Source organism: Lepisosteus platostomus, chromosome 14 (genome assembly GCF_059453375.1).
Source record: "Lepisosteus platostomus isolate fLepPlt1 chromosome 14, fLepPlt1.hap1, whole genome shotgun sequence".
Lineage (NCBI taxonomy): Eukaryota > Metazoa > Chordata > Actinopteri > Semionotiformes > Lepisosteidae > Lepisosteus > Lepisosteus platostomus.
Window position 1 is genome coordinate 21,777,397 of NC_142624.1, and position 26,553 is coordinate 21,803,949.

The 26,553-nt window shown below is 38.0% G+C and overlaps 3 protein-coding genes across 9 annotated transcripts in view; 1 reads left to right on the forward strand and 2 right to left on the reverse strand.

Moving 5' to 3' along the window:
* The window catches only part of vil1 (villin 1), a 30,861-nt gene extending 25,945 nt beyond the window's left edge, over positions 1 to 4,916 (forward strand). For 4 of the 5 annotated variants that reach the window (XM_088605002.1, XM_088605000.1, XM_088605003.1 and 1 more), the window contains exons 16-20: positions 9 to 153; positions 412 to 600; positions 1,623 to 1,691; positions 1,903 to 2,037; positions 3,204 to 4,916. In XM_088605002.1, coding sequence (XP_088461128.1) covers positions 9 to 153; positions 412 to 600; positions 1,623 to 1,691; positions 1,903 to 2,037; positions 3,204 to 3,317 — 652 coding nt within the window. In that variant the 3' untranslated portion in view covers positions 3,318 to 4,916. The remainder of the gene's footprint in view (positions 1 to 8; positions 154 to 411; positions 601 to 1,622; positions 1,692 to 1,902; positions 2,038 to 3,203) is intronic. The other variant, XR_015926267.1, reaches the window with a different exon arrangement.
* Positions 4,917 to 9,241: 4,325 nt separating this feature from the next.
* LOC148648983 (spermine oxidase) lies at positions 9,242 to 15,560 on the reverse strand. Of its 3 annotated transcripts, none has more exons than XM_088605011.1 (4): positions 14,854 to 15,560; positions 11,571 to 12,767; positions 10,663 to 10,846; positions 9,242 to 9,931 (listed from the first exon to the last, which is right to left on the reverse strand). In XM_088605011.1, exons 2-4 carry the CDS (start codon positions 12,737 to 12,739, stop codon positions 9,797 to 9,799), a joined length of 1,488 nt encoding a protein of 495 aa, XP_088461137.1. In that variant the 5' UTR covers positions 12,740 to 12,767; positions 14,854 to 15,560; the 3' UTR covers positions 9,242 to 9,796. The 3 variants fall into 3 exon arrangements, with proteins under 3 accessions (XP_088461137.1, XP_088461136.1, XP_088461135.1); XM_088605010.1 differs by having other exon boundaries at positions 13,836 to 15,560; XM_088605009.1 differs by having other exon boundaries at positions 13,310 to 15,560.
* Positions 15,561 to 15,710: 150 nt separating this feature from the next.
* On the reverse strand, positions 15,711 to 25,061 carry cyp27a1.1 (cytochrome P450, family 27, subfamily A, polypeptide 1.1). The gene is made up of 9 exons (XM_088605008.1): positions 24,778 to 25,061; positions 23,796 to 23,986; positions 22,820 to 23,019; positions 21,378 to 21,575; positions 20,977 to 21,140; positions 20,516 to 20,682; positions 19,785 to 19,866; positions 19,064 to 19,264; positions 15,711 to 17,308 (listed from the first exon to the last, which is right to left on the reverse strand). Exons 1-9 carry the CDS (start codon positions 25,012 to 25,014, stop codon positions 17,177 to 17,179), a joined length of 1,572 nt encoding a protein of 523 aa, XP_088461134.1. The 5' UTR covers positions 25,015 to 25,061; the 3' UTR covers positions 15,711 to 17,176.
* Between the last annotated feature and the right edge of the window lie 1,492 nt (positions 25,062 to 26,553).

Sequence of the window (26,553 nt, forward strand, 5' to 3'; positions counted from 1 at the left end):
TGTCAAAGACTTCAAGAAAAGAACTCAGTCATCACCCCTCGTCTTTATGAGTGCTCCAACCAGACTGGACGATTTATTGCCACAGAGATTACTAACTTCAACCAAGATGACTTAGATGAGGATGATATCATGCTGCTGGACATCTGGGACGAGGTGAGAAGAGATTCCTTCAGTCAGTACTGTTGCACCTCAGAAACAGATGGGCCTACAGGCAAGTCTGAACTCCCATCAGCTATTGAAGAATCTTCTTTAAGGGAGGGGAATAGGAGGGTCTAAGGGGGGTGTTCTGATTATATACAATTTTGGGTATAAAGTACGTGCTATGTCAGGAGCATAACTACTGTGTAAAACGTGAGTGTATATACTGTATATGTATCGACTGTATATACATGTAAAAAACTTCCTTTCCAGATATTTCTGTGGGTGGGGAAAGGGGCCAATGAGACGGAGAAGAAAGAGGTGGTTGTCACAGCACAGGAGTATCTGCAAACTCACCCTGGTGGTCGAGATCCTGACACCCCCATCATCCTGGTCAAGCAGGGCTTTGAGCCTCCTACCTTCACTGGCTGGTTCCTTGCCTGGGACCCACACAAGTGGAGTGTAAGTACACTCATGATGTGCTCAGCTTGGTTAGGGTTTTTAACTGAGGTGCAGCTGCAATTTCCCTGATCTAAAAAATTGAATCAAAATGAAAGCTGAAGTGAAATATTGTCTAGCTGAATATAAGACGTTGGCTTTTATCTTGCTCTTTCTTCCTAAAAGTTATTGTAGAATGTAAATGTCAATGAAATATAAATTTCCTTTTATGGGCCTTCAGTTTTCCCTACTGAAGAATGTAGGAGTGAAGAGTGACCAGGTACATTCCCAAGCTTAAATGATCATCCTACACTGATAGACCAATATAATGAATCTTTTTAGCTTTAAACAAAGAAGACTTACAGAGAGATCCACAGTAGTTCATGGATTCAAAACCCTCAAAAATATTCACTGTATCAAACCAACAGACCTCTTGATAGTCAGCAATAAAATGAAAAAAGTAAACGAGAAGGCACTTTCAAGAAGGAAAGGAGAAAAGAGAAAGAAACCTAATTTAAAACTGAGAAGAATAGGTAACCTTTTACACAAAGCATTATGGGTATCTGGTACAAGCCATATTGTTGAAATGGATAACTTAGATATTGTCAATAAACACCTGGATGAGATGCACCAATTAGATGCTTGAATCTTTTCAGCCAGATATTTGCATGAGTTAATACTGACCCATTCTGTTATTTGGCCACATTGCTTTCTTATCCAACATTGGTCTATGTCAGGTGAGCAGCTGCATCAACATGTGTAGGTTGTTACACACCTGAAGAAGGCTACACAGCCAAAATGTTGTGTTTTCTTTCTTCTCTTTTCAGCATGGAATAAATCTATTACTTGTTCTTTATTGGTCTATGTCTTCTAACCTGATCATCATTGAGAAATAAGATATTGATCTCAACTGACTTACAGTATCTGGTTAAATGTAGGAATATAAGTTAGTATAATCAAACAATCTACATGGGCTGAATGCCCTCCTCTCTTTTGTAAGCTTTGTTGCGTTCTTCTAATGAAAACATTTATTTTTTTGTTGCCAGGATGGAAAATCATATGAAGAGCTGAAGGCAGAGCTTGGTAACAGTAGTGCCATCATCGAGATCACAGTGGTATGTCAGTATTTAGCAGAGTTTTCATTTGTTTATGTGGTAAAGCTCCCAACATTGCATCTTACAGTTTGCTCTAGTTAATAATAGTCATTATAAGCAAATATAATACTGAATCTGGATTTACAAAGCAACATTGCAATGCAATACAATACAAGGATAGTGAAAAAAAATTCAAGCAAGCTTTTTAAATTTGGATCACTGTCGTTACCAGGATATGATGAAACCCAACAATAAAGCCAACAACATAAATATGTCCTCTGCTGTTTTACCAACTTTCCCCGCTGAAAAACTGGTGAACTGCCAAGCAGAAGACCTGCCTGAAGGAGTGGATCCTTCCAGGAGGGAGGTAAGAGAACAACAACACTAGTGACGTAGAAACACATTTACATTTTTGAATTAATTGAATTAATGACAAATATGTCACACTGGCATTCTGAACCATCTAGTGATCTATATGCAGCAGGCTCTAATACCCACATGGCAGCATTGGAGAATGATGGGATTAGTATGGGTATTGAATAGTTCTCTAACCACAGTTCTTTAAAGCCACATTCAAATGTTATAGCTAGTGCCATGTTTTAATTTCTTGGGAATTTTATAACACATTTACAAATACAAATGTTGTTAGTTGACAGCTCTGTCCCCAAGATTTGTGCTGCACAATTATAATAATAATTGCTTACACTTATACATGTATAGCGCTTTTCTGGACACTCCACTCAAAGCGCTTTACAGGTAATGGGGACTCCCCTCCACCACCACCAATGTGCGGCATCCACCTGGATGATGCGACGGCAGCCATAGTGCGCCAGTACGCTCACCACACATCAGCTAACAGTGGGGAGGAGAAAAGTGTGATGGAACCAATTCATAGATGGGGATTATAAGGAGGCCAAGACTGGTAAAGGACAATGGGAAATTTAGCCAGGATGGCAGGGTTATACCCCTACTCTTTTTATAATATAGTGTCCCCGTCACTGTACTGGGGAATTAGGACTCACACAGACTGCAGGGCGAGCACCCCCTACTGGACCCACTACCACCACTTCCAGCAGCAACCTTAGGTTTTTCCAGGAGGTCTCAAGTCCAGGTATTAGCCAGGCTCACACCTGCTTAGCTTCAGTGGGTGGCCTGTTGTGGGTTGCAGGGTGCCAACTGGCCCTTACATTATTCTAAACAGCATTTCCTCACAATTAGCCGATCTATTGTTACAAGTCACATTTCTGGGAATGATCTGGGAATTCTTCACAATAAGAATAATGAAACAGAAATTTGCCAATGACATGAGTAAACAGGAAATTCAGGGGACATCAGCTCATTTTCTGGTGTTTCAGTTGACTCCCTTCTAAGAAGAAATGACAATTTCATGTGCATTTCTAGAAAAAATGATGCAGAAGAAATGAGAGCACTCACTAAAGATCTAATCTTTCATAAATTAAAAAGGTACAACTAATGGAATATAAAAGCTTTTGTGTTTACACATAACTAAAGAGATTGTCTCACTTTCTACAGGAGTATCTTTCAAATAATGACTTCACTGATGTCCTGGGCATGACACGCCCTGAATTTTATGCTATGCCTCTCTGGAAGCAGAAGAACCTCAAGAAAGCAAAAGGCCTGTTTTAGGAAACACGTTACACATTTATCCTTGCTGTGAAACACTTCTGTATTGTCTCCAGATTGCATTCTTTCTACATCATAAGTGAAATTGCACACACAATCTTATGTTATAACAAACTTAAATCTCAAAGGACTCAAATTTATTATATTTTATGCTCCTGTAAAGCTTCTATATAAGTGCAGCAAAGTCCAAATATTCATCACAGTAATAAAATGTATGCAACAATTACAGCTGAGTTTGCATGTACATGAGTCTGGTCAGTTTTGTACAGATGAGTAAATTTCTATGATGCTTACAAAACTTTTCACTTCATTTGAAATATAAAACATTTGATAGGTGCAGGGCCAGACATATACTGTAGTATGCCACAGTATTAGACACTACAAAATGTGCAGATGAACTTTTTAAATTGTGTTTTGTGAGTGCTGTATCAAATGTGGATGTTCTGTGGTCTCTCAGCCTATGATGAAGATTCCTTTTGTGAAATTAAGATACATTTTATTTTCCAACTCATTGCAACTACTACTTTGCTGACTGGTATTTTAGGCTAGTACCAGTATCTTTTATTTTGAAGTAAAGATGAAATAAACAATCATACTGCCAACTGGGATATGTGTGTGGCAGACATCCAACATTCGACACCAGAATCAAGAGCTTATTTTATTATTGTAATCAAAGTTTAAATCTTTAATTAAAGTTTAATTACATATTTTTAATAAAAGGTTTCTGATAATTCCATACATTACTTAACTTTGCACTCTATACAAACTTTTATTCCATTTCACGGTTAATAATAACAGCACGTGATCCCTGCATGTAGGGTTCAAAGGTGGTTAGTGCTGCTGCCACACAGTTCAAAGGTCCTGGGTTCCATTTCATGCTGGGATTCCTGTGTAGAGTGTGCTCATTCTCTCTGTTTTTACATGGGTTTTTGCTGGTTCCTCCTGCCTTCCAAAGATGTTGAAATTTATGTTTGCAAGGATTGCAAAGTTATTTCCATCATCATATATTTTTATCTCAGCACTGCTTAAGCTGAAACAAATAACTGGATATACATTATACAGTAATTAGTCTAAACTCATCAACCACAATACACCAGGGCTGCTAGTTTTTTGTCACCTTTAAAATATTTAATATTCATAGAAGTTATGTGTACTTAATGTAAATTTATATTTTTGATGCCGCAATTTGCTTTGAAGATTTATCTTTTTACGATTAAAGTCATAATAGTCTAAGATTGCAGTAATGGCTGCTGAAGAAATTTATAGAAAAGCTGTGTGATTATCTGTGTGCAACACACCCATTAAAGGAAATTTCAAGAAAACTATTGTGTGTAGGCACCACAGTCGTTGATTGTTTAGAATGTCATACGACAATAAAGTTCTTTATCAAGGAAGAATTTGGAAAGTAGGGATTTTCCATTAATATTGCTTGATGTAGAATTCATTTCTAGTGTCTTGGTTATGTTTAAACCACTGAACAAGTTTGTAGATTGCTTATATTTAACAGCCTTAGAAATGACCAAGAATCTTACTGCTATAAAAACATACATGGAAGACCATTAATGCAATCTGAGAAATAAACAAGAGTTTTGTAAAAATAAATGAAGTATAGTTTTTATTTGGTGTGCTTTCCAAGGTTTTTTGAAGTTCTTCTGCACTAGTTATTGCTACTAAAAAAGTGAAAGCAATATGAATTTTACTGACCTTCAAAAGAAACATAACAATCTAACTCTTAGGAATTTTGTCCAAATTAGAATTACAGCAAAAAATAAGATAATGTGTAAATCTTATAAAAAACTATAAAAGTTTTATGAGGCAAGAAGCCAAGAAGACAATCAACAGTTGTAAATACAGTACAAATAAAGCAAAGAACAATACAAAAAAAGATTACGAAAAAAAACATATTGTAGTACTGATGTTTGTTTCTTCTCCTTTCACAGTCTGCAGCTGCAGCGAGAATAATAAAGTTAAAGAAGTTCAATGTCCGTTATCAGGACAATGATAAAGTAATTCTTCTGTAGTTGTGTTAGACTCTTATAAATGCAACAAGGTGATGAAGATTATAGGGATAGTGTATGTAAAGTTTATCTGGCATGACTCAAATGACTAAGGACATGGTAACCTGACCGTAAGGATGAAGTTAACAGGTCCTCCCCACACTTAATGGGGATTGAGCAAGGGATGGAGGGTGGAGATGGATGTGTAAAAGGTTGCTTAGAAGATGAGAGATTCGTGTCAAGCAAAGCAGAAGTGGGCAAGGTTAAGATTTGACTTTTTCCCGAACTTGTGTAAAAGCAAATTCAGTAGTTCAGCCAAACTCTAATATGCAACAAGGCAACAAAGTTTATAGAGATGGGGTATGTAATGCAGATTTAGTCAAAATGACCTAGCTGAGGGAACAACCTGACAAAGGTAGACTTTGGAGGGTTTGATGAAAGATCTAGGGTTTAGAAGAAATGGGGATTACAAACTGGGCTGTGGGAAATGCTGTATCCAGAAGGAGTAACCTAAAAGGTATTAGCACTGAGGTAGGCTTTGGTTAGCCAGTAGCAGTGGTAGTGAATAACTACTAGACACTGAAAAAAATACATTTTACCTGAAATTGAAAAAAGCGAATTGTACCTGAAGTATTGTCTGTGAGCACCTTGACATGACAGGTTCATTTGCTATATGAATGAATGAGGATGGATCCCAGGAAGGAACCCCAAAAGAAAGGTCTTTATGGAGAAATAAGAAACTGGCATGCTTGAGGAGGGTCTTCACTGAACACCAACAAAGGGAGGGAACCTGTCGATACCACCGCCTGGTCTACAATTCAGGCACCAGGAACACCATATCATTTTTAGTGAAGTATCATGAATTGCGGTCATCCAGATGATGGCCAATAATTGAATGAAAGTGTCTGACTGTAATGTCTTGCCAGGTTAGAAAATTATGCCTGTGAACACAGACACTGATTGACACTGCACTGACACAGTCTAGCCACTGCATTGATTTCACAAAAGCATTATTCCTTGGTGAATGGATTTAGGGCCTCCTTTTTGGTTTTTCACTTTTGTCACCAGACATACAGATTGTTGTGGGAAATTCATGAAAGGAGCAGGACACAGTCTTGAGCAGATTAAGTTTTATTGAGCTCAATAAGGACAGCAACACATGCAGGGTCTGTCCTGCAGAACAGACACATTGCAAGGGGTTCCCAACACTTATACACAGTATGGGCTCAGAAAGAAATTTGGTTTCACAGTTTTATGGTTTGTTATGGATATTTGTCCTGTCCTTTGATATGCCGCTGACATTGATCTGCTTTATCCTGTTTATGTTGTTTTTATGGGTGTTGGTCATGTCTTTTGTTATATAGCATAAGTCACTAGAGCTGCTAAAGGAAGTCAGCTTTATTGCATCTTAGCATAACTTTTGGTGAAGGATAAATGAATGGATCCCAGCAATACCTTTCACAGTGTGGTTAAGCAGTAGTATTGCAATGCTGGATATGTGCAATATTTACATGTCCCACTTCACAGGTTACCTTTACTTGTGTTTTGTGCCCAATAAACTCATACTAATGATGTGATTAGTGCTCATGCAGCTAATTCACTCGCAATGTATCCATCATGAATCATTAATTGAGATGATGCCAAAAACATTTTTGATGTTTCATTGTCCATACTGGGACAATTAGCTCAACCAAACTGGATTAATGATATTGTTTTTTTGCTAAATGGTATTGCTATGTCTGTGTTTTCCTTGCTCAGCCTTTGTGTGTTTGGAACTTTTTTTTATTGTTGTTGTTATAGGACTTTTTACAGAATTGCATGTTACATATAAAAATACATGACAATCTGAAATTACACAAAAACCAAACAAATTCCTAGCTAGCTTTATATAATTAGCAGATTTTACAGTTCATAAGTACAGATGATAATACCATAATTATAAATTGTTTGATGATCCTTTTGTCCTCATTGCGTGTCCATGAAGTATATTTATGCAGTGGTCAGCACTTAATTTAATTTAATTTTCTCCCAGAGAAAAGGCTGGGGTATATAATACACAGTTGATTATAAACAGTGCATTCTTTTGTTTACTTTAAATAGTGCTTAGTGAATCTACACTCCTTATATGAATCTACATTGTCTTAACCGTTATAATTCACCTCCTTTACACGACGCTCGGAGAAATAAAAACTATTAAGTACCATTCCTTATATTTTAAATGCAAGGAAATGTCTCGTTATTTATTTTTAGAAATGAAATTGCACCACACTTCTACGACGTTTATTTGAAAAATAAACAGGTAAGACAAAACAGGTTCACAGAAAATCTAGAATGTTATTGTACTACACGTTGCAAAACCTTACAGACTATAAAACGGTTATTAAACATTGCTTTGTTGGCAAATATCTCCGATGTTTCAAAAGACTGCTTACTAGAGCGTTGCACGGTTGGTGTAAGTTCCTGAGTTATTACACCTATCATTTACTGAGACTCGCCTTAGGAGAAAACCTTGATACTGTACGTTTCGACAGGGACTTGCAACACAATAACTTGTTAAAGATTTACCCAGTAACAGGAAAGTTGACCAATATAACACGTTTTAATTATGGAAGATAAATATTTATTCATGTTTTTTATTCAAAATGTATATCACATTACCTTTATTATTTTAACGTTTGTTAAACATTTTAACTAGTCACAATACTTTTTGCATTGTAGTTTTCATTTCCCTGAAGCATTACGGGTATTTGCACGCGCTCAGTCAGGATTGGATGTAAAATAGTGTTAGTGAGTGTAACGTTTAGCTCTTACCATGTTTAATAATGTCTGTAAATGACACATGTAAATGCTATAGAAGCAAATAAAAATTCCTATAAAAAGAAATAACAAAAAACCTTTTCTTGCACTCTTTTTCTGTTTCTCCTTATCTGCTGCTTACTGCTGAAAATGGGCGGTGTACTCACTAGCAGTGCTTAACTTTTGCACTGCACATTATCTCACGAAGGTGCAGCCGAAGCACTGTTTGACTCCGACTTCGGAAAACACCGAGGAATGCACGAATAAGGACAAACGATATTAAGGCTTCGTACATCTCGACATTGAAATGGAAGAACTAGGGGGTTGGAAAACTTCAGTGTCGTAGCTTCTCAATTGTTGCTCTGTTACACCTGTTTAAGTGACACAAATGTCCCGTTTCCTTTCTAAAATGAACATGTTCTCCACAGCAAATGGCTGATGTTGAACTTGAACTTGAACTTGAACTTTATTGCCATATGTAACCGGTACTGGTACAATGGAATGGTTTATAGCACAACATTGCACGATGCGACAACACGTTGCACAATAAACCTTCTAGTCTGCTTTTTGACTTACTTTAAGAGAAGAATTAAAAGGAGAAAAGCATACAAGAATTGCTTAGCATGTTGCTGCCACGTTGCTGTATAGCTAACAGAATGAATGGTCCACAATATCACAAGGAACACAAAGGTCTTAGGAGTGGAACTAATTATATAAGCGTCTTTCTCCGAAAAGAGGCAAAAGGGCGCTCTGGAGATAGATACTGAACTTTGCCTATAGAATGTTCTATAATCGTTGGGACCATACAAAGGGAATAAAACAGTAAAGTTATTTTGCTTACACAGCAACAGGGGTAGAAGACCAGAACTGCATATTTTCAAAAACCCACTAATGTTTGCTTTAATTCAGAAATAAATGGTTTAAACACCTCACTCTTCTAACTGATTAAAATTGTCACATCAAATATTATATTCATTAATGTACAGTAACACAACTGTAGAGGCATCACTTGTAAATTATTGTTACAAATTAATGAAATACAAACAAATGAATGATCAGGACATTTGTATGCATTTAGTAATTATACAATTAAAGTACTGTACTTTGCCCTGTGAGAACATCATTGCAATGCTGTTTATTTAATTAAAATCACCATTAGGGATGTCTTTATTGTCTCCGAAAAGTATGTTATCACTGCTATGCATGACATTTAAACAATACAGAATAAAATTTCAAGTAGTAGGTTTATTCCAGGCTGAAAAAAAAGAAAAAAGAAAACACAACATTTCGGCCGTGGAGCCTTCTTCAGGTGTGAGAGAATATTCTGACTTCACACCTCTTGATTGGCCTCTCTTTCTGTCCCCCGCTTCCACCTCTCGCGCCTCCTCTCTCCCAGCCTTTGTTCTCCCGCTACATTACCTTTGCTTACTGCCTTGTCTCTCTCACACCTGAAGAAGGCTCCACGGCCGAAACGTCGTGTTTTCATTTTTCTTTTTTTCAGCATGGAATAAACCTACTACTTGTTCCTTTGCAGCCTACGCATGCTGACGCAGCTACCCACTTGAACTACTACAGAATAAAATTTCTGCTAAAATACTGAAAATACAGAGTACAGATTATGTGAAAATCCTTCATTGAGGTTATAAATCTGAAAAGAAATTATTTTAAACATTCCTGGTTTTAAAGCAGTTAAAGACTGGTCTTCTCATGACTGTAGTGGTTAATAATCCTCTGAGCTTCTCTTACTCCAGAGAGGTAGGCCCCATGTGTGGTGGTATAGAAGTTGACATGTGTAGCCTCACCAGCAAACAGCACCTGCAGAGGCTTGAATCAGACATTGCAGGGGTTAATTAAGTCACTAAAATATTCTGGATCAGTTTTTTTCTGTATTTATAAATCAGGACATCTCTCTCTAAGTTCAGCTTTGAAAAGAAAGACTCACAGGTACAATGCTTGCAAAGAGCCTTTTTGGCTGTGGACTTGTGGGTTCAAAACTCTTCCTAATGACCTCTTTGTAACAAATGCATTTGTGTTCTAATTCTTGTGACAAAAGTTCTTGTTTCAAAGCTCATTGGCTGTTTTAGTCTTGTGATGTAAGAGATGGACAGGTGACGTGTTTAAAGATAATATCACTCTGTTTTCAATCAATTTGTCAACAAAACAGCACAAATTTGATATCTATCAGTTCTTGTGCAATGCAGGTAAACAAAAATCAGAATAATTAAAAAAACCTACATTAATTCACTGTCACAGAAGGCTATGATAAATCAAAATACTACTGAATACCACCTATTTTAACACAGTAACCATTATGTTTTACTCATAATTGTTAGAATCGTTGTATGGTTTCTAAACTTTGTTTTCTCTTCACTGTACTCTAGTCAGAACTTATCCTGACACAGCTTCATAAAACAATATAAAATCACTGGAAAATGTCAGGTTATTTTCACTAATTGTGCCGGATTAATGTGAAGATACAAAAGTAAAATGTAATCACTTGTTGGCTTACTTTGAGTTACTACAAAAACAGTTGCAGAGTGAAATCAGAGAAGTACCTTCAGTTGTGGGTTGCAGGCAGCAGATGGGACAGGCTCAGATAAGTCTTCCTGCTCTTTCACAGCATCTATCCCAGAAGGTATGTACGTATAGGAACCTCGAACATAGGGATTCTCCCACCAGTTGGATCTCAGCACGCAGACTGGATCAGGAATATTCCAGCCAGTGAAGGATCTCAGCAATCTGTGTGCACAGCAAAAACCAAAATTCTGAGTACAAGAAGAGTATAGCTGAATAAGTGATCATAGAGCTGAATAAGAAATCACATATGTGAGAAGTTTATGGTACTGATCCAAGCTTCAATATGTATTCTTGTAATAAGTGCATCTCCGCCTCCCAATGGGATTTCCCTTTCCCTTCAGAGCCACTTCTTCGACCAAAGGGAATTCCTCCATGCCAAAAGGCTGGGACTCCTGTCTGAGCAGAATTCATCTAGAGTCCAAAGGAGTGACCTCACCTTCTCTAACAATGTTAGTATCAAATAAGCCCTCTGCACAAAGTTCGCATTTCTCAGTACCATAATTCTTTGTATTCTTATATTTCCTTGTGTTGTCTATGTACTTTTTGCCCACCTCAATGCTGCAAATGTACTATTACTGCACATATGAACTTTATATGAACTATGAATCAAAATCTGCAGTTAACATCTCAATCAAAGGGATTTGGGAAATATTCAGGCTGTAGCACAGTACTCTCAAGCCATTAAGTACTGTATTTCCTTTCTCTAATCACTTATTGACACAGGGATAAATAAAACAGAACTCACTGAACATCAATATTATGAAAAGACCTATTTAATTTTTATTAGATTTACTTTACATCATTAGTATTGTTTTATTTGAAAACCATCAAGATATCTTGCTGTGATTAAGAGGTGTGTAATTTGTACCACCCCATAGAAACTTACCCCACACAAACATCTCCGACCGCCTTCTCATCAAGCATCTCCATATATTGGGCTTCTCTGCCCGTAATCCAGCCACAGAGAACAGTTGGGTGACGAGCCACAATGTCAAAACCACAAATTTTCTTGTACCACGTCTTCTTCCAGCTCTCCCCATCCAGCAAAGAGGTATAAACATTCTTATCTTCGGGTCCTTCCTCCCAGACCAGCTGAATTCCAGCACAGTCTGGAGGCCAGAAGCGCTCAGTGAATTTCAGGTAGATCTTGTCAACCACACCAAAGCCCAGCCTCTCAATTGCTCTCATCTTCCGCTCAGGCAGCAAAGGCTCAAACATGACAGAGGCCTGTTCCTGTAAGACCCCAAGAGATGCCGTGACAATGACATGATCGGCTTGTAGTTCCAGCCCATCTTCACACACTATCCTCACTGGGTGGGCAGCTTCATCCAGACCCCATCGGATGCGCTTTACTGGTTTGTTACACATGAGAATGCCAGGAGGAAGGCTATTCAGAAGAACATCTAATACAGCTTGGTAGCCTCCAGGTCCCAAGCAGGTGAAGAAGCCGCCTTCTAAAGCCGTATACAGACCGATGTCTTTAGCAGAGACATCATACAGAGAGGAGCTAGCCTCATCAGTACACTCGCTCCGTTTACACCACTCAAAAATCTTTGGGCCATCTTCCAAAGACTCCAAGGGTGAGGCCTGGAATTCTTCATCTAGGAAGTCACCGAGAGTCTTCAAGGCATATTTGTTGTCCAGTTCTTGATTGAATGCCTTGGAGGTAAGCTTAGTGAAAAAAGAGCACACTTTTTCGACTGTTTCTGAGGGAAGCTGCCTTCTGTGTTCATGAAAAAAGAAGTCCCGGGGAGTTATGGAGTCAGGCAGACACATGACACTGCTGGAAGTTTCTTCAGCCAGTAAGCCGTGCTGCTGTGCCAGAAGAAAGACTGGGTTTTGTTCTTGACCATGGATCCAGTTTGCCCCCATCTCTATGATCTCTGTCTCGAAGGGCCTGGTTGTGTGGATTCTCCCTCCTGGTCTGTCCATGGCTTCTAAGATCCAGACATTTTGAAACCCTGCTTTGACCAAGGTAGTTGCTGCAGTCAGGCCAGCCAGGCCAGCGCCAACTATCACCACCTTAGGTGTGTTGGAAATGGGATTTGTACTCATTGTGCCTCCTTATTGAACACCTGGAGCCCTGTGGAGGGAACATTAACAGGATTATTTACTTTCACTAGCAAAGATGCTGCAACTTTACCACACACATTTTTTGCTATATTAACATTTTAATAATTATGTAGTACTCTACACTGTTGTGATATTTATTGTTGGAGTACATTAAAATATTACTACTACCATCCTTTGCACATTGGGAACACAAAGGAGTCTCATTGAACTTTTGAAACAATTAAGGAGAAGAAAAGCAAATTTAGCGAACTTTCAAAACTAACATCACACAAAAAAGATGGTTTAACTAGGACTTTTACAACACGTTTGTTGGTGCTGTTTTGGAATACACATACATTACTCGGTGAATATAAAACAGTGCGTTGAGGTTACAAACTTAGACTGCGGTTTACATTATTCTGTACTTCACAGAAATCATACCTAGAGTACAGTTTTCATTACGTCAGCTAGCCTTATATCGTTCTACTTTCTTCATTCTCTTTTTAACTGCTTCCATAGTATAGTGGTATCCTTTGTAAACTAATGTGTAAATGGTGAATGGTAAATCTTTACCATTTTTTTGTCCTGCCCGTGGAGCCTAATAATAACATAGTGGTCCATGAATATGAAAATTAAAATTGGAGTTAATGGTTTTAATCACTCCACGTATTGACAGCAAGTTCAGTATTTTTTTTCCAATTTACTGTAAGTCTTCATTTGCAGTTGGTATTTTTTTAAAAGCTGCGACTTGTCTCCATTAAAATAAAATGTAATTTTACATTGATTATGCTAAAGATTCCATCTGTAAAAGGAAAAGAAAAGGAAAAATAATGTGACTATTTTATTAACAGGGTCAGCGTAGTAATTAAGCGTAGCAAAATTAAGTAATTTACAGGTTAATGTACTGAAGCCTTAAAGTGTCTGAAGTGTCTAGAACGACATCAAGTGAACACAAACGTGCATTCATGAAAAACAGACAATTCATGCAAAACTAGAGCCACACCTGGATTAAAAATAATGACAAATATTGATTTGTTTTAGTGATTTTGAAATAATTTGTTAGTCAAACTAACTTATTCTTAACTTATAAGTTACTTACTCGAATGTAACCGACGGCTTTTGATCTCGAATCATTTACTCTTTGGCCATAATAACTCAAGAAATAACTTCTTACATAAATCGTAGGAACCTTTGACTCCCTTCAGTAACTACATTATATTACCTTATTACATAAATTAGAGCTCCACTAGTAACGAAAGAAGCTGGGAGATGTCCCTGCAATGAATTTCACTCTAACGTAGATTTCATCGTACTTAACTAACACCACCATTACGCGTTTCAATACAAATAGTTAAAATGTTTAAATTAAAGAAATAAATGTATGTTTAACTACACTCAGCCATCTATCCCGTTTACTCTGGTCTTTTCCTGGTTAGGGACACCGAAGACATACAATCATACTGAAAATTATAATAAAGCACTTCCAATCAAGCCACTTCCTGTTTAAATGCTGAAAGGCGCAAAGCTTCTGACTTTTCTTGCAATCCAAATGTGTGTAGTGCCATCTACTGACACCGCAGTCTATTTTAAAGTCCAGTGCACGGCTCGTTGCTCTGCGTTTGCTTCGTGTAGATTTGTAAAACAAACACTTTAGGATGTGATTTAAAATTTCTCCTATAAAAACTGTAAAATTCACGATTCACATGTGCTAAAATTAGAAACTGTTATGTGCCATTTCTGTTTTCCGGACCACTCCCCAGGTAAGAACAAAAAAACTTATCTGCAGGGACCAGTCCACGGGTTGTCGCCGTGTAATCATTTTCCTCTCTTAAAATTGCCCTCTAACTTTTATCATCTGGTATAGTTTTGAGGGAACCAGTCCTGCTGGACAAATAATCACGGTATATACCGTGAGTGTGAAGTTGCCAGAAGTAATTGAAACGGTTTTATATATAATGGTGCAATTTAATTGAGATGTCATGTGCAAGGACTCCTCAATGCTTAGACAAATGGGTCCTGGGTTTCATTCTGGACTGGATCCTTCTGTGGAGAGTTGGCATGTTCCTCCCGTACATGTGGGTTGTCTTTGGGTGATAATCTGGTTTTCGCCAACCTACCAAAGACATGTTGGCTAGGTTAATTGGAATCTCAGAATTGTCACTGTATACAGTATATTTGCGTGTCCTGTAGTCAGCATCCAAAGATCCAGTGTATGTTTCCTGTGAGAGACCTGTGAGGGTAACTCCATTTTTTCTCTTGGGTTCTATGGAACAGGAGCAAAAAAATTGCAATTATCCAAACAACATATTTTAAACACAGAATGTAAAAGGGCCTCCAGGGTATGGGAATATTTTTAAAGACCAACAAAGAAAGTATAATCCAATGACCAGTTATCCGGGAATGTTGAACACTTTTTCTAGTCAGGTTTTTGTCTAGTAGACTAAAACATAAGAGCCATTTACTTTTCAGGTAATGGTGTTAACATCTTCCCAGACCTGCAGTATGTGCTGTTTCTGTTGCTGTACTCTGCCCTTTAAAAACCTCCAGAGCACGAGACTGTGAGATTATGGTACTGATATTTAATTGTACTAATGTTTAATTTTAATTAATTCCCTAGGTATCACACGTAGGAATATGTGTCTGTTTCCTGTATACAGTACTGTATACTGTGCCTCAATGAAATACAAAGTCTGCAAACAAGGAACAGGCAACGTTTCAACTTTAGCTAAACATTTGACTGTGCTTTAAAAACGATGTTGCCACAATCATCAGGAAATCCACTACTAGTGTTGTACTGTATTTCATTTCCAAAAATGTTCTCTTTTCAAATATAACTATCTGTACTTATCTTAATAATATCTTTAATAATGAGGAAACCATAAACCAGGGAGATATAACACTTTCACAAATTCCACAAGTGTGCAATAAGAAACAGAACTGATATCTACAGGGAACAGATATCATCAAAACACTGTTGCATGCAAACAAGATTTAATCTTTATTTAAATAAGTAAGGTACTGCAATAGATGTCAGGAAATTCCAACACAATCTTTTCTAGTTATTGTTGGTGAAATCCTCTATTTACTACATATTGGTGAAGGTGGTTCAAGGTTAAGTTATAATTAAACCAGCAACAGTTCCCGAAAAAACGAAAAAAAAGACTTCATTTAAAAGCAGAGCATACATTTAAGCAGACTAAAATATATTTTGCATTTCTGTAACAATTCTCTGAGCTTTGATACAATGCTTTTAACTGATTAATTATTAAAATAGCAGTAGGTTTTGCCTATAATTGTCCAGCTATATTGCAATCTAGCCAAGCATTCAAAATGTTTTCATCTCATATGTTGATTTAGGGTGCCATGACAGTCTTCTGTTCATTGACACTCCAGGGCTCTGGGTGGAATTCTGGTCAAGCATGTTATGTGTGTGGTGTTCATGTGTTTTTTGTGTTTTTGCATGAATTTTCTCAGGGTACTCTGGGTCTACTTTCCACCTTCTGTTAACTAGGCTAACTGTCTTGTCTCTAAATTGTGTTTGTGCCCAGCTATAGACTGGTGTCCTATGCAGACTGCACCCAGTGCAATTCATGCTAGTGATTTTCTACCTTCGTCCTGGGAGAGCACTGTCTCTTTTGATTTTTACTTCAATTTCGTATTCATGCCTAATTGCCTAAAGTGAACGCTTGCCAGGTTCACTTTTATTTGGGGGAGTATTTTAAAGTTTGCTTTCAGCTCTTACGATCTTGAATGGAATTTGTTATTGGTATCAACCTGGTGTAATGGAAAGAGAAAAAGTGTTTTATCCTAAAAATGTTGTTTACGGACAGAGCTGTGCTGCAGAAGCAGCTGGATTCATAGAACAAAGTGTGAACTTATGCAAACTGAAGAGAAACAATTTTTGAAACGTATTGTTTTAAATATCAGCTGAAGCACACACCCAGCAGACAGTAGTTCTCTAGGACCAGAGATATGGTAATGCCTATCCTGTGCTGCCAGCATAGACTCTGGATTGGTGTGACCCTTCCAGGAATACACAGCCTTCTGATAATCAATTAACATCTTGTTTTATTAATAAATGTTGTTTCATGCCCATGAAATAATAATGCTCTTTTGTTTTAGGAAAGCTGTTCTAAAATAAACTAATGCTTCTTTTGCTCAGTGGAATGTGAACATGCATCCCCGAGCAGCTGTTAAAAAAACTTGGTTACCATCTAAACTGTTACCATCTGGCCAGATTTCTATGCAGGCTTGCCATTTGACATTTATTAATATGCATTTATATAAAAATAAGCTTTTGTTTCTTACATTGTCTTCTTCATTAAAGCAAAAATACAAGAGAAATACACAGAACCTAGCCAGGGGACAGACAGTGTATCCAGAGTTCTCCAGCTATATTTCTTCATTCAAATGTGATAACCCCATTGAACTGTAAGCAATTCACTGAGCAGAGCTTCCCTTCCTTTCTATGAAGTGCAAGTTGACCTGTCTGTCTGCCACTAGTACAGTCCGGTGGAAAGCTTTGACTTCTCCCATCCTGGTGTCTGGTCTTATTTCAAAGAGCCTTATTATCTGTAAGACAAGAAGTGAGAAATAGCCGTTTTCTTTCCTAGTTTTTTTCATACAAAACCCTTTTAAATTACTGATTAAATACTTAATCATATCTAGCATTCTGTAATAGCCTTTTGGTTAGAAACTCCTTATGGATATCAACACTCACAAATCACAACTTTGTAGCTACCCAAAGTATTTTTATGGTGTTTTAGCTGACTTGAGACTGGTTTTCTTATTACTGTCTTGTTGTTAAACTTCTCTGAGTATAACCAGACCTCCTGAACCACCATCTCCCAGAGCACACTCACTCCAGCCTTCAGTAACATCTTGAGCTTCACAAAGACCTACTGTACTGCGTTGTTGTGTTTAAGCCATAACTGAAGCCGTAACTAAGTACCAGAGCACGAGGACAGTAAGCCTGTAATCCCCACCAGGATTATTTCTTGTTAGTGTTGTCTCCCCCTGGGGAAAACTGTCAGCAACCGGCTGAAGTCACGGCTTCTGTTCTCCAGACAACCGATCTCTTTGGTGCTCGCACACTTCCACCTTTCACACAAACACAAGGCCTTAAACACTGCAGAATCTCTTAACCCATTCCTCATGATGGACTCCAACCTCCAATATCCTCCAGAGTACGGTGGGATTTATGGCTAGGGAGCCTTCTCCCTTCCTCAGCCCTCCTGAGGTCACTCTCCTTGACGACCCAAATCCTGTTTTGGGTTTGTAACCTCAACAAAAACCACAACCACAACTTTTGTTCAACCAAAACCGTAATCAATTTAGTTACTCCATCCTGTTACTGGGACAAACCATATATCCCATCTAATATTTACATTTGGAAAATGTTTACCACAGCTGATGTCAGAATTGGACTAACCGATTCCTGATCTGGAATGAGAGAACTAAGCTTTCTGCCTTGTTTTTAAACTTTTTCCCCAGTATGTTGGTATTAGTAGTCACCTATTGTCGGTCACCTTGTTGATTCCAGTGGGCCAAAACTATTTTACTGTAACTGTTACCTTACAAACATCCTGACACTGGAACAACTGGTTCTGCCACTACTTCTCCAAGTTGTTGGTTACAGGAAACTCCTTGCTTGACAGCAATAGGATGGTTTCCACTCCTTTACCCAAGGGGCTAGACCAGAGCTCCAAGCCAATAGTGTTAACCATTGGTGGGAGCTAACCATTGCTCCTCCTCCTCTCGGGCTGCTCTTTACTAAGAGCTTTACAACCTTTCACTAAGTGTTCTAACCTTGCAGATTGGACTCCCTTGACTGACTGTAAAGTTGTGCGCATGTTCTCAGATGTTCTTTCTCTCCCATGTGAGCAGTCTCCTCTCTCCTGATCTAACCCTTTCTTAAAAAGATCAGCTAATGGACATTAGCTGCAGCAGAGGGCTGTGCTGTTTGGTTGTGCAGCTGTGTTATTCAGGTGGCATGCTCATTTGTGTGCACAACCCACATGCATTTACTTTAATGTCACGTGAACTAACCTTGCAACCACTGCTGCCCTGTTACACCAGAGAGTTTGTTATCTTCCTCTCTATTCCTCAAGTGCCACAGCAGGTAATGGTCTCTCTTATTTTAGTACAGAAAACGTATAACTGGTGCAAGGGGCATAATATTTAAGATTAAGAGAATAAGATTCTCTTGGTGTCTTTTTTTTGTCCTTGTTAAACATCTGCACTTAACAGAGAGCCACCTTTCTTGATCAGATCGGCATTTGCATTCTGAATGTAGCAGCTGGCTTCTGATGGCGAATCTTGTCTTACCCGTGCCAGGGCCAGGTGCATCTCCAGCTCAGCAATTCTGCGACCTGCACAGCCTCGCACCCCGAAGCCAAAGGGAATGGAGCCAAAGGGATTGGGCCTGGCTCTCCCATCTCTCAACCAGCGCTCTGGTTTGAATTTCCATGGCTCTGGGAAAACACTCTCATCCTGGCCAATCGCATAGTGGCACATCACAAAGGTGGTCTGGGAAGACATTGCAGGAGGTGAAGGAAGCTGTAAGCATGCCATATACTCCGGCCTCTGAAAACTAGCTGCCGTAACTTACCATGGGAGAAAAGAGTAACACATTGTAGTGTCTGGTTTTGATGGGCCTACACAAGTCAAAATGACTCCCAAGGAAAAACAAAACATGTTTTTCTCCCCTGCTTACCCTTTGCTACTTCTCAAAACAGTTTTTATGTTTATGTTTACCAGGTTTTCCCTAATTCTTAACAGAATATGCATAATTACTGTATCTGCTGTACAAAATGTTCCAAACAACAGGGCTTTATATTTTATCAGTTATGAGAATTTTACTCACTTGTCATAATGTGCACATGCAAACTGTCTATAATGTGAAATGAAAAACACACTGATGGTTCGTGCGTTTACAAGACTGACATACCTGTACAGTAGTACAATCTTGGAAATCTGCAACACTATACGAAATGCAAAACAAAAAGGTTACAAAAAATCAGTCAACAATAATCCTGGCCATACTCACATTCTTAGGGAAATAATGGCCCCCTACCACCACATCCTGTTCTAACATTACTCGGGCATTAAAGGGTACAACTGGATACATCCTGCAATACAAAGACATGATGTCACAACAGAGAAATATATTTGTTCAAGCATCTGAGATTAATCTGCATTTTTCACAGACCTAACAGTATTCTAAACATCTCTCTAAAATAACCATAAGATACAGAAAATATTAACTGTACACAAACATTGACACATCACATTGCTTCTGGCAGAGAGTGTAAACTTTTATTTTTACCTGAAAGCCTTTAGATAAAAATGTTTTTTAAATGTATTTATATTTCAGTACAAATATAGTAATTACTGTCCAAATATTTGTTTTTATTTGTCCTTAAATATGTTAATAAAAGTGTAACATGCTATATATCTGTAAACACGTAGGATATTTTACATGCAAGATTCTGTAAATGTATAAGGTCCTGTCATTTTAAGCTCAATGAGTCATACTCATTGCATCAGAGTAATTAGAGTAATTAGATTTTCCCCAAAAGCTCTGACATTGGTGATGTTGTTTGCTCAAAGAAATCTATGAAGATAACATCTGTGTTTTCTGATAAAAGTTCACTATCCAAAAATCATTTTACCACTAAGATTGTCTTTGTAGATGAGTTAATTTTTAGCTTCCTAACAACTCCTTTACCAAGTGGATTGCACAGCACTACATGGCCTTGATAGCACTCCATACAGTACCTCAGTGTCTCCTTGATGACAGCCCTGAGATAAGGCATGTGAGTGATATCTTGAGCAGTGGGAATACTGCCCTCAGGTACAACGCCTGCCACCTCCCGATATAGTGTGTCCTGGGCTTCCTGCTCATGAGAGAGCCTGTACAAAGCCCACATCATCGTGTTGGAAGTCTAGAAGACGAGATCAAAGTGACGAGGTTCAGGAGCTTAGATTAGAAGACAAATCAAGGGCTGACTTGATCTAGCAACTCCACATTGCCTGTGACACCAACCCATGTGCTCAGATGTGAATGGAGCGGGATCGATTTCTTATTATCTGTGGCAAAAACAGGCGGGACAGCAGGAAAACGAGTCAACAAGCAATTTAACAATTTGGTTGGAATTTGAGGTCAATTAAAAAGATGTTTCTACTGTCAGCAAACGCAACATATTATAATTCAACATCACCCTCAGCTAGGTAGTTACCGTATCCACTCCTGCTAATAACAGCTCCGTTATGCTGCCATACACGTCCCTGTTGGTCAATTTAGTGCTAGAGAGCAAGTATGTGAGATACTCCCCCTCCACTGTTTCGCCTTGGTTCAGCCGGGACTGAATGTCCTCAATCTTCTTGTCAATCAGCTTTTCAGCTGGAATCCAAAACAAAATACACATTTATTTTAATATATCTGAGGATCGTGACCAGCGTTCAAGTTCTGTCATGATAAGCATACAGCAGTAAACATTAACATTCTAGGTGCTGGACATTTGTTGCCTTATTCTTCATGTCAGCACATGTTTTGTTATGCAGCTGTGTATCAGGTGATTTTTAGCCAACAACATACTGTAACTGAACAATATACATTAGATGCTTCTTATTTGCTTACCAAAGTCAAAGATGCCATCCCAACCAGAAATGTACTTCTTCCAAAAGGGCAGATAATTCTGAGTCCATTTTGGCAGGACAGAAACAATCGAGCTGTAGAAGAACATTTTGGCAATGGAGTCAATGAAGTGTTGGGTCTCAGGTGGTATTTCCCTCTCCAGGCAGCCAATTCTTGTTTCGAATAGAATGGAGGAGATGCCTGTTTTCCACACAGAGGTAGACAACATTAAAATCACTAACTCATAACGCCATGTATTTGAAATGAGCTTTTGCTTTCTGTTTGCACCAATTGTCTTATCCTTGTGTATGAACACTACAGACAAAATCCAATTACAAGGAAAGAACCAAGAACAGCTCCATAATGCCACATTATGCCAAATTACCTGTGAATCTAAGTACAATATACCTCTCCTTGTTGAAACAGAAAGGATCATTTCTGTCATACTACGCTTTACTGAGAGGATTGGTTTATGAGATTGGCAATGCAGCATTACGGAGATGATTTAGTGCATGTAGTTATTAGAGAATGACCTACTGTAATACATTTGAAACTGCAATTTAGTATGATTTGTGTTGAATTTATGTTTGTACTGAAATTTCTCTTTGACCAGTTCTTATTTGCTGGTCAAAGAGAAATTTCATATTTTATAAGAATTTCATATCTTATAAAATATGAAAGACAAACAACACGAGAACTACAATAAGAAAAAAGATCTGTCTGAGTTTCATTAACATACTTGAATATTGAAAGCTCTTTATTAAAAGGAAACTGCATTGCGTTATAAATTAGTCCCAATTTCTCAGACTGGTTATTAAATCTTGGCAAAAAACTAAATGTATTGACCTTCTAGAAAACAATTACGAATTTCGAATTAAGCACAAAATCTCTAACTTTGCGAAAGTCTCCATATTGTCAGAAACTCGCATTTGAGTTTCCACGAATTTCAAGGTGATGCAACCCTTCCTGCTCACTAATCACTGTAATTACTAATGTTATGCGATATAGGAGCAAATAAGTACAGGTTGTGCAGCAGACATTTCACCACAGAAATTTTAGCTCTGCATGCAGATCACATTGGAACAAGTTAGTAGTATTTGTTAGCAAAACCGTATCAAAATCAAAAGCAATATTTCTATTGGATTAAAAGAGATGAATTCTCAAGCCTGCTTCTTTACAAAGTTCTACGGCCACAATACGTCACTGGAAGTTTGTTGCCTCATTCTGAATTGCAGAACACGGCCTTGTGCATACCAGGAAATTGTTATTATTTTGTGATATAAATTGGAGGTTTTACACATTACTGTGTACATTTTACTTTTACTGTAGTTATAAGAAAAGCATTGCAGTTTCCATTTAATGCTCTCCAGAAACAGTCTGCAAAGAAAGAGTTACAGCTTCTAACATTAAGCTATGAACAGTATGTGAAGTACATTGTACTATACCTTCCAAAGAGAATCTATAAAGCTCATTTGATAGGTTTTGTACCATGTCCCCTGTGGGACTGGCCTGGCGTAAGTGGAATAGTGTTTTGATGAAATCTGAGACAACCTCGTTGATCACTGGCTCATACTTCACAGAATCTTTTGGATACAGCATGCGTTTGTTTAGAATAGCACGCAGGTGGTACCACTTCTCCCCTTCCCTGGTTAAAAAAAAAAGAGTACAGGACTTCATTTTTTCACAAGTAATACACTGATGTCTGATGCTGTCAGTTGCTTTTAAGAGGAAGGTTTTGTTTTTGAAGAAATTGGTTTAGATCATTTGAATACTATTTTGTATGTTACTCAAAACTGAAAACGTGGTTCAAGTTCCATGAGATAATAATTCCTATGTAGTGACACATCTGGATATTTTCAAATATAGAGGTACTGTATGATGTTATGTGCGTGAGTCAATACTGTATACTATGGAGAGTTTCATTGCCTTTCCATACAATAGTAATCACAGTTCAATTTCACATTAATTGTTAACAGGCCAGACTTTTTTGCAGTTTGCACTCGGACATTGCTGCACAGTCCATTTTGTTTGTGGGACAATGTAAAGTTGGGCGGAGCGGTGGCACTGTGGCTGGAAGGTTACCGATTTAAATCCCACGGCCGACAGAGGAAGCCTACTCCGCTGGACCCCTCAGCGAGGTCCTTAACCCCAGCTAATTTTCGCTACGGTGGATTTAATTCTCATGACCGCTCTTTGTTGCATAAAGTCTCTTGCCTCTCACCTAACAGCTTTCAGTAAGGAGTCTTATTTATTAGATTAACTTTTTTAAAAAAATATATTTTTATTTTAAAAGGCTACTCAGTTGCAAGTGTGCGACAATGAAACTTTTAATGTTTTTCGTACCGAAAATATGAACTAGTGTCAAACAGAAACAGTTTAAAATAATAGCTTTAAAAAACCAGTGACGCAGTTATGCCTTACTCAGTGAAAGGTCCATAGCCAACACCTCGCATGTCTCGGTAGTCTGTCCACAGACTCATGTCCCCTCGGCAGGGATATTTCTCGTCCTTTCTCAGCAGCTCCTCCAGCAGCTCCACGGTATTCAGGTTCACAGTGTTATAATTACCCACAGCGGCTCTATACAGAGGACCATAAAGCTTCTTCTCGTAAATCTAGAAAAGCCAATATCGCGTTTAGCGAAACAAAAGAAATGTTGAATGTGGTAGAGACTACCAGTTGAGATTGCTAAATAATTTAAGAATTATTTAAACATTTTCTTTGCTGAATGTGTGAACCATGCTTTCAAGTGGCACCACATGTTTTCTAGATTGAATGTGGAAGCACATATATAAAAAGCGGTTTAGTTGAAGGATATAACAAAGGTCTGAAAGGAGACAACAGAACAGCTGTAATTGTGATGGTCGCAGGTTCCACGCGGGGTCGTGCCCCCCACCACCCGTTCCATCCCGCACACCTGGGGCGTGAACCCGGGTCATCACCGCACCAGCTCCGCTACATAATCACTGAATATACTGTAGCAGAAACCATTAGTATGTGACTACATAATAACAATCTTAATTTCACATACAGTAGAAGTTTCATCTTGTTTTGTTTGCACCAAGAAACAGAGCGTGTACCCAATTAACAGCTCAATTGTCACTGTACAAGGCGATGTCTACCAATTCTGTTACACTTGTTACTATAAAAAAAAACTCTTGCCCTTGACTAAAAAAAAAACCGTAAAATCTCCTCCTTTTGCTTTTTCATTTTCCCAGCTTTGCTTTATAAAACGTATTGATCCTACTTACAATCGACAGTCACAATATGTGACTATATTAGTCTTGCTTGCCTTTCCTCAATATGGAAGAATACCACTACTCCATTGTTATCCAGACGTGGAAAAGTCTGGTTATACAGAACAGTTTCCATTATTCTAAGCTTAAGAGGAAAGTAGCCTTTTTACCTGCAACTCATGCAATCTATTGCGATATCCTTTAAATAACATGCGATATAGAGTTTTCCAAGTAGTTGTTCCTGGCAGGTCCTTGCCAGACTTGAGCTCTCCCCGATCAGCTTGGGCTGCCAAAGTAGCAGAACTCCCACCATTTCGTCTTAGTGCTAGACTGGAAGTTACTGCCAGAGGCTCGTGAAGCCGTTGGAATCCTTTCTCCACAAACCTCCGAGTTAAAGCCACAGCCATGACTAAAATGAATTCCAGACTGTACACACGCACATTCTTTATTCTGCTGTTCAAGGGGAGGAGTGATTACCAGAGGAAAAGTTAACCCGTCACACTTCCTTTAAAGTAACCACAGACTGCTGTTTCTCCTTCGCTCGATGGTCCCTCACAACTCTAGGTTATAGGTGGAGGATGTATTATTTGTTTCCTTTACTATTGGTGTCTTTTGAAACAGGCAATAAGTGTAGAAATAACGCTTGTGAACCACAAAACATGAAGCAGGTGGTACTGTAAATAATTAACGATTTTTATGAGGAAACCCGAAGCCATAGGAACGGTAGGATGGCTACTAATGAATAAATGCAAAATGCGGATCTTGTTGAGCTGATAAAAATAGATTTTTACCTCCAAGGCATGCCTGCGAATGTAATAGACACCATTAATTAAATGCATATTCCCCTCTTTGACCATGATAACATTGTTTCTTTATAAGATTCTAGATTCTAGATTCTAGAATCTATTAGATTCTAATACTTTTTTTAATATGTAACATTATTTTCCATCACACTAGGCACTGTCCTCTGGTCGCATCTTATCATTACAGTGGTTATATAATCATGCAGAAATGTCCAATAATATCACTGTAACTGTTACAAAGATCATTTCAGGTTTTTTAACAGTAGATTATTTTAACAAAAGATGAGTAATTCCACATTTTGTTTACATTTACTGTTGCCATCACTTTCAGTAGTTCATTTTACATTTTCATGATGAACATATTTTAATTAAAATAAAATCTGTAAATGGGCTAGAACCCTCTTATTGGAATGATTTGTTCAGTCTCTACTTGAAACGTGACAAAAAGATAGAAATATCTGTATTCTTAAATCTCATCCACATATCTTGGGTAATTGGGCCATTCAGTGTTATGCTCCACAACATTGACCCTAACCCATGTCATAAAGTCACAATACAGCCTTTAAATCACACTTTGTAAATGTATCTTTTCACTTTGGCTTTTAGCTTTTCGTTTTGTTCTTTTTATCCATTTGTTATACAAATCTATTACAAAAGATTTTAAATCACACTATGCATTTAAATACACTATTTTGTATACGTACTGTAGGTGCAATATCTCCATCTTGTAATGTTATTGAATGACACCATAAATTACATGTACTGTACGATCATGTACAATAGCATCAAATATTCAGTAATATTTTTTATAAAAGGCAAAAATATTTTAAAATACTATTTATAATCTTATTAGAAAGTAACCACATTTAAATCTTGAACTTTTATCTCTCAGAAACACATTCATGAAGGCTCTATTCTTTTCCACAAAGTGAAATGTTTTTTTTTCCCCATGAAGCATTCCTTTACACCTTTGAAGATAATTTCAAACATGATTGTCATGTTTTAAAGCCAAAGGACACAAGAGCAGTACACGTCGAGAATGTGAGGAGGCTTTCAGACCATCAGGTTTGTATGTTTCCGAGGGCTTTTTTGATCCAAGGTCTTCATTCAGCCATTTCTTGAAAGATGAGTAGTACAGTAGGA